This window comes from Mirounga leonina, unplaced genomic scaffold (assembly GCF_011800145.1).
Source record: "Mirounga leonina isolate KUSES-001 unplaced genomic scaffold, KU_Mleo_1.0 Mir_418, whole genome shotgun sequence".
Taxonomy (NCBI): Eukaryota; Metazoa; Chordata; class Mammalia; order Carnivora; family Phocidae; genus Mirounga; species Mirounga leonina.
Window position 1 is genome coordinate 11325977 of NW_023270739.1, and position 12639 is coordinate 11338615.

A 12639-nucleotide genomic window follows, 5' to 3' on the forward strand; every position below is an offset into this window, starting at 1 on the left:
AAGAAAGAAAGAAAGAAAGAAAGAAAGAAAGAAAGAAAGAAAGAAAGGAAAGAAAGGAAAGAAAGGAAAGAAAGGAAAGAAAGGAAAGAAAAGAAAGAGAGGTGCCTGGGTGGCTCAGTCGTCAAGTGTCTGCCTTCGGCTCAGGTCATGGTCCCAGGGTCCCGGGATCGAGCCCCGCATCAGGCTCCCTGCTCCATGGGAAGCCTGTTTCTCCCTCTCCCACTCCCCCTGCTTGTGTTCCCTCTCTCGCTGTGTCTCTCTCTGTCAAATAAATAAATAAAATTTTTAAAAATAAAAAATAAAAAATAAAATATTTTTTAAAAAGAAAGAAGAAAGAGGGAGGGAGGAAAAGAAAAGAAAATGGGCTGGCATTAATTCGTTGAGTCCATTAATTACACAAGCATACACTGAATATTTAATATATGCCAAGCACTAGCAATATAAACAGCAAAAAAGATGTGGTCCCTCTCCTTGGAGATATTTATTTCAGATTTTGTATGTGTGTATCTACTGTGTGCCAGGCATTATACTAGATTCTGGGGTGAGCCTGGCATGTGTGTTAAGGAGGGAAGTCTTCGAGGTGGTAGAAGTGTAGAGCAGGGCAGGGTCTTACAGCTGGGCTGTGAGCTTAAACTCTGTCCTACGGGCAAAGGGGAGTCATTAAGTGTCTCTAAGCAGATGAGTGATTGTCTCACATTCTCTGAAGCCACCTTTCTAAACTACTGACTTGTGTTCTAAAACTTTCAAAAATTTGGCATCCCCACCCCCTTACCCTTCCCAAGGCATATCACAAGTGTGATATTTACGGTAAGGCGCTTGTGTTACATTGCACTGCATCGTATTGTAATGAGTCATAATCACCTGTGTGCGTGTCTGACTCACCCACTGGTCTGTGAGAAGCAGAAGTCAAGGACACACAGGTCATCTCTGCATCCTCAGCACCTAGCACATTTCTGGTGTGTTCAATAAATGATTACTGGGTAGGTGGGTGGATTGATGGTTGGATGGATGGATGGATATATGAACAGACGGGTGGATAGAGTGAGTTCTGAAAGTGAGCAATGAAACAAGAAATCATAGAAAAGCTGGATGGAATTGACCAAAGAAAAGTCAAAAATAATAAAGGAACCATAAATGTTGGTTAATTGCAGATGCGTACAAAGGCAGTCCAAGTCCTCTGGGGATGTTTCTTCCTGTGGGATCTCTACATCTCATCTGCCCAGACCGTTTACCCTGGAATCAAGGCCAGGGTTACTCAGCGGGCTCTGGACTATGGTGAGTGGAATGCTTCCAGAAGCCAGGCTACAGGTGGAGATTATGACCCAAGCTCATATTGGACTGTTCCATGACTGAGGCAAGCTCTCCTGTGGGATGATCCAGCCCCTTATGTGGAGGCTGCTAAGATGGCTGGGAAGGAAGTGTTTCTAAAAAATAATGACGTTGATGGTAGGCCTGTCCAAACACGGCCACAGATATTCATTCTCTCCCTGACCCCTGCCACCTGTCCCCCCTCATGCACCTACAACAAACACCTCTGCTCTAAAGGGGAGGAGATGTGAGAGTAAAAGTAACACCTTAGAACTTCAGAAAGGGCTTAACTCCAAAAGGAACTTAGAGTCCCCTAAAATTGTGTGCCAAATTTAATGTAGATGATGATTGTGCATTTTTCTTGAGAGGCTCCATACATCCATTAGATGCAAAAAGGAGCCTGAGACATTGAAAGATTAAGAAAAACTCCTTTAGAGGTGTTTATAAACACAGGGAGAGAAAAATGTGGAGCAGAGCTGGGGTGAGGGCAGATTGCATATGGGAAAGATACTGCAAAATCAAAGTGTGTGGGCCTAGTTCTCTCCTGTAAATCTTGGCCCAAGATTACAGAATACAGGCAGATAGATTCACTCCAATCCCTTCTTAACTAAAGCAATCAACTCAAGTACTGCTAGTCTAACTCAGAAATACCTAAGTGTGACCAGGAAACGCCTCACCTGCTACACCAAAAAAGAAAAACAGGAAGGATGGAGGGAAAGGGAGGGATGGAGGAAGGGAAGTGGGGAGTTTTGGGCAACTCTTTGTCCTTCCCCCAGTTCCTCTTGTGGTACAGGGAATCTAAAGTTGATCCATCTTGCACAATTGTCATATGAGCTGGCTATAATGAGAAATACATACCAGGAATGCACATGTGTATCCACATGTATATTTGCATGTGTGTATCTTGTTACTATATTGATACGCTTATATGCACAGAAATACATATCAGAAATAGACATCTTCTAACAGTATTAAAGTTGTGAGAATAGCTTATTCCACCCTCAAGATCAGAGCAATTTAAAGAACAGATCTAGTCAGTTCACATGGGTATGAATCTCAGTTCTGCCCCTTTCCTCAATATGTAGGGTGGGGCCAGTGGGTTTTCTCATGTGGAAAACGGGGTGAGGAGAATGACAATAATGTGCCCCGCCTGTCGTGATGTGAGGACCAGATGGAATCATCTGTACAGATATGGCATGGGGTGGACACACTATAAAGTCAGAACCATGCCTTGACTGAGCATCTACCATGGCCACGCTCTTTGATATGTGCCTATGGGCTCTGGGTTGATTTAATTCCCACAACAACCCTACAAAGAAGGGATAGTCATTTTACAGAGGAGGAACCTGAGTCTCAGAGGGGCTGGACTGAATTTGCCACATCACACACCAGTAAGGGGGCGAGGCAAGATCGGAGTTCAGGTCTGCTCTGCCTGATTTCTGTTCTCTGCTCCCCGTTCCTCCAAAGCCTCGCTGATGACACGCAGTAGCTGTGAGCTCTCGGGCAAGTCTGGGAATCTCTCTGAGCCTCAACTGCCTCCTGTGTGAAATAGGAATAATAATATATATGTCACTGGGTTGCTCTGAGGATAAAAGGTTAGAATACGTGTAAAGTGTAGACAGTCCTGGCCCACACAGACACACAATTATCATTATCTCATGACAGTGTTGGGATTCGAAACTAAGCTGTCTGATAGTGCCTTTGGTTCCATCTTTATATCCTTTACATCCTATCCCTGCATCCCTGTATTATAATATTATTCATGGTATTATAGAGGATAAGATCTGCTCTGAATCTCCACAGGGATAGCCTAAGTGGAAATGAGCTTAAGCTGCAAAATAGGGAGTAAAGGCAAAGCTTCCTCCTTAAGAAGGTTAAAATGAAAAGATCATTCTTCATTACTATGTCAGTTACTTTTCTCAAGCTCTTTATGAGAAGGAGGGCTCTTTTTCTCCGTGAACTCTGAAAAATGTGTCCTGTGGTGTTACCACATAAAGACAGATTTATTCCTGAATTGCACAAAAGCAGAGCTTACTAACCTTTTTGGAGTCCTGGGTTTCTTTGAGAATCTGATGCAAATGTGGCCCCTCTCCCCTGAACAATGAGACCCAAATGCACACGCACACACATCCTACTCACAGTCTTTTACTAGGATTTCAGGAGGGTTAAGAGTGCCCAACAGTCCATGCACCTCAGGCCAAAAATTGATGAGCTTAAAGAATCTAGGGGAGGGGCGCCTGGGTGGCTCAATCCGTTGGGGTCTGCCTTTGGCTCAGGCGTAATCTTGGGGTCCTGGAATCGAGCCTCACGTCGGGCTCCCTGTTCAGTGGGGAGTATGCTTCTCCCTCTGTCCCTCCCCCTACTCATGTGCTCGCGCTCTCTCTCTCTCTCTAATAAATAGATAAAATCTTTAAAAAAAAAAAAAAACTAACTAAACTAAAGAATCTAGGGGAAAGGGGAGAATGTGGAATAACTTTCTAATAAGGCATGGATTCTGGAGCCAAATTGCCCAGATTTGACTATGGGGCCCCCAGTTCCTTGCCGTGTGACTTAGGTAAGAATCCATCTCTTTGAGGTTCAGTTTGTTCATCTGTAAAATGTGGATAATGATAATATTTTGTACTTCTCCTATCACAACGTCCTGTAGTAGTATCCTTTAGCCTTGGCCACATAATGAGAATCTCTCGTGCTGTTAGTCCTGGGGTCCTGGGGTCTTCATTAGCCTCTCTGAGGACCAGTGTTTTCTTCTGTGAAACAGGGAAAACAGCACCACTTTGTAGGGTTGCTGCTTTCTAAGTTTCTAAGAGCACGCCTTGCTCAGTGAACTTCACGTGTATGTCTAATGATGCCATTATCATCTTCGTCATTATCAATAAACACTCTCTTTGGTTCCTTCATAGGCGTTCTAGCCGGGGTGGAGATGATTGAGCAAATGGTTATGGAAAAAAATATCCCAGACCTAAAAGGTTCTGAATCTCTGGAGTTTCTGAAGGTTGATTATGTGAACTACAATTTTTCAAAGTAAGTAAAAGAGTATTTTTAGCAGTGAAATTACTCTTTAAAACCTTAGGGTTGTGGATATGTCACCCTGTGTTCTGGTGTAACACCAGGGACCTGCAGAGTAGAAGTTAACACAGAGTTAATCTTTGGTAAGGGGCTTATCAGATGAATGACCTCAAGAAACAGGGGTCATAAAGCTGACAAAGAGTGTAGGATTGGGGTCAGAACACCTGGGTCCAAGTCCTATCCCTGCTACACACTAGTTGTATGCACCTGGAGAATCTGTTCAGAGTCGCGATGTCCTTGCCTCTTCCCTAAAATGAGAATACCTTGCCCCTTGAAGTCTAAGAGAAATTTTTGTCCATCCCGTTGTTGCCCCCACACCCTAACCTAGATACAGGATTCAGTCACAGTCTCAGAAACAAATCTACCCTCATCAAGTCTTTCTTTATTTTAATGAAGTTTAGTTGAGATTTTAAAAGTCATAGAAATGGGCCACAATTAAGAAGCTCAAAAGAAAGAGTAGAGGGGCGCCTGGGTGGCTCAGTCAGTTAAGCATCTGACTCTTGATCTCCGCTCAGGTCTTGATCTCAGGGTCATGAGTTCAAGCCCCACAAAAAAAGAAAAAAAAGAAAAGAATAAGAAAGAGTAGAGGGATCCTATGGAAGCCCCACAATTTTATCTGAACCCAGCCTTTTTGTATCTCTCTGCCCTGCCGTCCTCAGTTCTGGCTTCTGTCCTCAAGGTTGTCTCATGGTCCAGTTTGGCCATGGCAGCTCAGCCATCAAATCCATATTTCAGGCCCAAGAAGGAGTTAAGAGGGCTCTTAAAAGCTGGGTTAGTCTCTTCAGTGAGGTTTTTTTTTCTGGAGCCCTACTCTATTGGTACTCGATAATGGACAGATCTCTCTTATGACCATACTTACTATTATTAGCAAGGGAGACTGGAAAATTCATTTTCCAAGCAGACATCTTTGTCATCCTGAGCCAATTCAGGGATGTTTGGGAAAGAAGAAAGGGAAATGGATGTTCAGACAGCAGCAACCTGTCATATTTGCCAACAAAAGCCCCAAAGGCGGTATAGGGAAAGGACACCTTTGTCCATCTTGCACTAAATCTTGAAGGTAAAGCAGAGAGTCAAGATTTTATAAGGAATTATCTGTGATTCACAATTTGACCCCAAGGCTTTATCAATCCAGTGATAATTCCCTGATGCTCTAACCCTTTGGAGCAATAATTTCCCTGCTATCAAGGATACCATTCTATAAAACCATGAGTTTTGGTGGGGCTTGGGGGGTGGGTAGAAGAATGGTGATCTAGGAAGAGCTCCTAGCAAATGCTCTAGTTGTTAATAAAGACAGCCATTCAACAAGTATTTATTGAGTACCTACTAGGTACCAAGGCTTTGTTCCAGGCATGGGGGATATCGTAGTGAATGACACAGATATATTCCCCTGCCCTTAAAGTCCAATAAGAGAGATGGACATTATATATTTACAAAATGAATTATTTAATTACAATAACAATAATGTTCCAGCAGAAAAATCCGGGGTTAAACATATATTATGAAGTGTAGGTGAAGATTGCTAGTGGGAGTAGAGAAACTGGTACAGTACTTTTTGACCTGAGCTGCCCACACAGGAGCCACCTGTCACATGTGGCTACCGAGCCCTGGAAACGGGACTAGTACAACTAAGGCACTGAAGGTTTACTTATTTAATTTTTAATTAATTTTAATTTAAAAACTGGTACTCACTCAATTCAGTTTTTGAAAAGCTTTTGGGGCACCTGGGTGGCTCAGTCAGTTGGGCGTCTGCCTTTGGCTCAGGTCATGATCGCAGGTCCTGGGATTGATCCCCACGTCGGGCTCTCTGCTCAGCTGGGAGCCTGCTTCTCCCTCTCCCTCTGCCTGCAGCTCCCCCTGCTTGTGCTCTCTGTGTCAAATAAATAAATAAAATCTTAAAGAAAAGAAAAGCTTTTAAGTATGTGTGGAACAATTTGATATGGAAGTGTACTTTTTCAGTTGAAAAATTTATCCGATCTAAATATAGGACAAGTATTTCTGATGAAATTCAATGTCCAGACTGAGTCATATTATGAATGTAAAAAAAAAGACCATATTTTGAAGACTTATTTTGAAAAAGAGAAAACAAAATATCCCATCAATAATTTTTATATTGATTATATGTTGAAATCATACTATTTTAGATGTATCAGGTTGAGTAAAAAATATTAATAAAATCACTCTCACCTGTTTCCTTTCCCTTTTATAAATGTGGTCACTAGAAATTTTTAAATTATGTATGTGGCTCACGTTCTATTTCTATTGGACGGTTCCATTTCAGAAAGTTATTTACAAGGACTTTGTTTTTTTAATGCATGCTCTTTGACCTACCAATCCCACTTTTCAGCATCCTCACTAGAAAGACATACACATAAACAGCATATATGAGGATGTTCAGTGTGGCATTGTTTATAATACAGAAATAACTGGAAACGACCTAGATGTCCGGCAACAAAGAAATGATTTTCTTTAATGATGCATCCATAGCTTGAATACAAGGAATGCATTAGACCTATGTGTATCAAACCGAAAATATTTCCAAGATCTGTTAAATGAACCTCTACCATCTCCTTCCCACAGTGGGACTCAGGGTGTATGACAAAGACACGTAGGAAAGGATGCAAAATAGAAGAAATAGTAAATAAGCATTTGTTATCAGCTATCACATTTATGTTTTACGTTTTTCCTAATCTTAGCTCATAACAATGCCTTTCTCCCATGCCACAGTTATACGCAGGTGATCTCATTTTGTCTTCCCAACCTGCCCATGAGTAACCCTTCCTTTGAGTGACTGAAAGAGGTTAAGTATCATACCCAAGGTTGCACAGCTAGCACAAAACTCAGCTCCAAGTCAAGTGCCCCTTGCACAATACATGAAGTGGCATAGCCTGCTGGCTAAGAACACAGTCTGAAGACAGATTGAGGAGGGCTCCAGGTCTGGTTCTACCACTTATATATGACTTCAGCCACGTTCCTTATCTTCTCATCTATGAATTGCAGATTGCAAAACCAGCAACAACCTCATGGGATTATTGTGAGGATTAAAATGATCCAATGCATGTAAAGTGCTTACCCCAGTGCCTGATAGGGAGTAATCACTCAATACATGAGCCATCTACCTATAAGGATTACATGCAGCCCACTGCTTCCTATCTACCCGTTGACAGCTCAGATAATCCTAGGGGAAATTAATACTCTAAGTTTCTAAACTAGGGAAGATACTGTCCACATAGAGGGCATCTGAGAATAGAAGGAAGGTACCCTTGCGACTGTCCCAGTGATGGGGGAGGGGCACTGCTGGCATTTAGTTGGCACACACACGAGGTACCCTGCGATGTGTATAGCAGCCCTGTACACAAAACGGTTGTCGTACCCAAAATACTAATATCCGCCCCCATCGAGAAGCACTGGAACAGCTGCAGGGAAAAATCACGATGGCAGTGTTGTACCTCATACTGTCTTTAATGAAACTAGAAAAATTGATTATTTTCGAATCTGTTTCTATACTTGCTCATTTCCCCCTCAGTCAGACACCAGGGGCTTCTTGGTAAGGGTTGAAGGGGCATTAGAAGGCAATGCCCAGAGGCGCCTGGGTGGCTCAGTCAGTTAAGCGTCCGACTCTCGATCTCAGCTCAGGTCTTGATCTCAGGGTCGTGAGTTCAAAAAAAAAGGCAGTGCCCAGAGGCAGCACCTCAGACCCGAGGTTCCTTCCTCCACAGGAATTCACAGTTGCCCTCGGGAGTTCCACAAACCTCCTTTCTGATTTTGCCTTACTTAGAGATGTGCCAGAAGACATGCGCTAACCTCTCTGTTTCTTGTTTTACAGCATAAAAATCAATGTCTTTTCATTTCCAAATACTTCGTTAGCCTTTGTGCCTGGGGTGGGAATCAAGGCCCTGACCAACCACGGCACTGCCAACATCAGCACCAACTGGGAAATCAAGTCTCCGCTCTTGTGAGTATTCCACTCAATGCTGTCTGCGGCTCTTCTGGGGAGAAATGGAACCAAAATTGAAAGTCCAAAAATTTGCTGATGTTTTTGACATTAGGCTTCTTTCCCTCAGCCACTAACAGTCTTTCTCGAGAGTACTTTTTTCCAGGAGAGATTTAAATCAGGATATCTCTGCTGGGGGTTGGGCAGGGGAGGAGGAGGGCTGAAAAGCATCCTTCCCTTAAAGGCAGAGCAAAATGTCATTTAAGATTTCCTAAGAGCGGGCGCCTGGGTGGCTCAGTTGGTTAAGCAACTGCCTTCGGCTCAGGTCATGATCCTGGAGTCCCGGGATCGAGTCCCACATCAAGTCCCACATCGGGCTCCCTGCTCAGCGGGGGGTCTGCTTCTCCCTCTGACCCTCTTCCCTCTCATGCTCTCTGTCTCTCATTCTCTCTCTCTCTCAAATAAATAAATAAATCTTTAAAAAAAAAAAAAGATTTCCTAAGAGCTGGAAGTCCCTGACTGTTGGAGGAACGGACTCGTGCTCAACATTTTAGACCTTCAATGAGTCACTGTATGATCTTGGGCCATTCCACACGCTTCCCCATCCTCAGGGGCAACTGATAGGAAATGGGCCTTCCTACCTCACAAGGAGATTAGAGGATAATAGTCAGCTGGAGCCCAATTCTCTCCCTACCAGAAGGCTTTTGCACCCTCCTAGAGAAACGAGGGATCAAATTCAAGTCACACTTACAGACCACCTACTACGTGCAAGTCACTGTCCTGGGTGTAATGTTTAGGTCTGCCTCAGTTGGTTCCCCAGAAAGCACATCCACTCATCCACTTGGTCATTCAACAACCATTTACTGAGTGCCAACCAAGTACCATTTATCCCCATCTCAAGAACTCCAGACCTGTACACTGTAGAGAAATTATATATTCTCCCATAAATAACACAGATTCAGGTATTCATTCATTTCTTTGCTGACTCATCAGCCACATATTAAGTGCTTACACTATGTGCTCATCCTGGGGGTGTGGAGACAAACAACAGACACTCCAGTCCCTTAAAGAGTTCACAGACTGCATCTAAGTGTCTCGTCCCCATCTGTGCCCATCCTAAATAAGGCTACCCCATGTTCTCTCTCCACGTGAGCATCGCATATGAATGGTGCTTAATACATGCTCGGCCACTATGGGGGCCAGAGCACTCAGGATAAAAAAGCTAAGCTAAAGCTGTCACCTAGCCACATACTCATTGCTTCATTTGTTTGGTAAACACTCAGCACGTATTCTGCTCCTACCTCTTGTTGGTGCCAGGAATCCAGAGGTGACAGAATTCTTGCCTAGAGGAGCTTATAGGCTGTGGAGAGTCAGAGAAATGATCCATCTCACCCCTGCCCAGGCCTGGGTAACCTTGCACTTTTTCCTCTCAACAGTCAAGACACAGGAGGAGCTGATCTGTTTCTCTCTGGGGTCTACTTCACCGGTATCATTGTCCTGGCCCTCAGTGACTTCGGTCACCCAATCCTGAAGCTCCAAGACTGCTACGCCCAAGTGAGCCATGCCCATGTGTCATTTTCGGGAGAACTCAGGTGAGTGGCAGCGCCATGCTGGGCAGTTGCTGGTCTGGGGCTGGATTCTCCGGCAGAGCCCGAGGAGGTTCACGACTGGCAGATACAGTTCCTGAATAAGCCCGTTTCTTTCTCTTTTTTTCCCCAGTGTCCTGTACAACTCCTTTGCTGAGCCCATGGAGAAACCTATTTTAAAGAACTTAAATGAAATGGTAAGTCTTCAGAAGTGATGCAACCACAGTAAAATGCTCAGCGGTTCTGCCATGCTTTACCTAGTTCTTAGTCAATAAACATTTATTGAGCACCTGTTGTATGCTAGGCATCATCCAAGGCACTTTCACACACATTATCCTTTGCAACTTACTAAGTTTTGCAAGTGCCTGCCATGTGCCAAACATTCTGCTAAGTGCTGGGGATGCAGAGATGAATGAAACAGCATTCCCTACCTCAAGTGCTCAGCACAGGATGGGCAAACAACCAACAAGAGTTTATTGCATACCTACTGCATGCCCAGCCCTAGGCTACAGGCTGTTGGGGATATAAAATAGGAATAAACTTATTATCTTTTTAGGAAAACCCAACTCAGGCTTGTGGAACAATAACTGAATGAGTATTTGAATTTAATGCATAACTACATGATCATTAGACTGAACCGAAGGGGTTCAGAGAAATGGAAAGATTCAATCAAAACGGCCTAAAATAACCCAAAAGGGATATTTTTTAGAGGATGTAGGACTTGAACTGGGCCTTGAAGTATAAGTACGACTTTGATAGGTAAGAAATGGGGGAGAAGAAAGGATGTTTCCAGAAACAGTATAAGTTAAGATAGCTTCCAAAGTTACAAGTGTCTCAATTCCAGAAATCAGTGTTTGAGGAAGGGGAGAGATGGATTTGGCTGTGCGCCCTCTTTCCAGTCCAGGCCAGACCATCGCTGGACGCCTTACCCATATCTGGGGGGAGACAAGGAAAAGGATGAGGAGTGGAAATGAAAGGGCAAGAACAGTATCTGGAAGCCTCCATCCCCCTCATGCTTGGCAGGCAGTGCTTGATGAACGTCAGCGTCAGTGAGGAAATCAATACGCAAACACACTCAGCAGCTTGTCCGAGGAGGTGGCCGGCTGGTCGGGGGACTCCAAGGTTGCACGGACTTTCTCCATCCTCACCTGGCAGGTGCTGAGGGCCGGTGCACCTGCGTGTCAGAGAGTGACAGGGAAAGCACTGTAGGCTCGGGGACCCCACACTCGCCATCGCTCCGCTGCTGGAAACCAGGCGTGGTTCTCTGGGCTCTGACAGGAAGCCACTAGCTAAGTTTGCTGGGATTGTGTATAGGACTTAGAGACCATGGACGCTTTGCTTCTAGTACTCCCTCTGTGCCGTGGGAAAACAGAAAAGAGTGCTCAGACCACAACTATCTATTCTAAGTCCTGGTTATATAACTCCTGGCAACTCGCTAAAGCTCTCTAAGCTTCAGTTTTCCCATCTGTGAAGGCGGGACAGTGGTGCCCACCTCTCAGCGCCGTCGTGAGACCAAAATGGGGTTAAAATAGACAGCTGACGTTTACTGAATGCTTGCTATGCGCGGGCAATTTTACATGGATTACTTCTATTTCTACTCACAACAACATAATGAAGTGGGTACCGTTATCCTCCTCGTGTTGCAAATGAGGAAACTGAGAACAGAGTACAAATCACGTGCCAAGTCAACCCGAGGCGGCCAGGCTCCCAAGCCTCTGCTGGTAACCACCATGCCGAGTGCTTAGCACACGCCTGGCACACGGTGGCCCACCCATGTGGGCACGCCTCCTCCTTCCTACAGACAAGCTCGAGTCCAATCAATATTGCTTTTCTAACTCCAGAAGGGGTTCTGATCTAAACAGATGTCTGACTACTGGGCTCTCAAGCCAGCCGAGGGGGAGAGCGAAGGCCCGGCTTGCACCTTCCCAGCAGAGCATGGTGCCGCCACAGAGGAGGCGGGAGGCGGTGGCGTCCCCAGCCGGCAAGGGTCCAGCAACAGGTCCTCAGGGGTGACCGCACCAGATGCACCGGGCACGTGTCCTGTCACACCACAGAAAGAGAAGCCGAGGGCTCCTTCTTTCATGGGGCTAACTGGGTGTAGTCCCGGTTGCTCTGAAGTTTAGCCAGCATTCAATGACACACCACCCATACGTACAGAACATGGGGTCCATAGGCATTGACAAATTTCAGGGAAAGTCCTGGTGACCAAAGGGAGAATGGCTCCTAACCAGAAGGCCTTTGTTTGCAGGTCTAGGCCCCTAAATAGAGGTTTCAAGTGCAATGTGATAACCTGAAATTTTTTAAAATTCTTTTTATGGCCAGCTCTGTCCCATTATCATGAGTGAGGTGGAAGCCCTGAACGCCAATCTCAGCATGCTAGAAGGTGAGTCCTAGAACTGCCCCTTCAGGATGGTTCTCTTCCCGCCTTCAAACTCTGGTGCTCTCTAGGTTTGCTTTTCAATGTGAGGTAGCCCAGCTCTTCTCCCTGCTCTACTCTCTGCAAACTAGAGCCATGGGAAACACCAGCTCTGGCACTAAATCTATCCTCTTCGGGATGATTCATGCTAATCTCAAGCAAGTTAGCCCCTTCCTCCCCCTGTTCTAACCCCTTCAGTGGCTCCTTGCTGCCTCAGGATCAACCCCAAATGCTTTCTCATGGACTACAAGACCTGCCCACCATGCTCTGGCTCAACTCACCTCTCTCAGCCTCATCTGGCACTTTTCTCTGCCCCAGCAGTGAAACTGCTT

General features: G+C 45.0%; 1 protein-coding gene across 1 annotated transcript in view; it reads left to right on the forward strand.

Moving 5' to 3' along the window:
* Nucleotides 1–1151: 1151 nt before the first annotated feature.
* The window catches only part of BPIFC (BPI fold containing family C), a 33470-nt gene continuing 21982 nt past the window's right edge, over nucleotides 1152–12639 (forward strand). Inside the window, exons 1-6 of the mRNA XM_034987266.1 lie at nucleotides 1152–1275; nucleotides 4209–4329; nucleotides 8198–8326; nucleotides 9742–9897; nucleotides 10025–10088; nucleotides 12214–12274. Coding sequence (XP_034843157.1) covers nucleotides 1152–1275; nucleotides 4209–4329; nucleotides 8198–8326; nucleotides 9742–9897; nucleotides 10025–10088; nucleotides 12214–12274 — 655 coding nt within the window. The remainder of the gene's footprint in view (nucleotides 1276–4208; nucleotides 4330–8197; nucleotides 8327–9741; nucleotides 9898–10024; nucleotides 10089–12213; nucleotides 12275–12639) is intronic.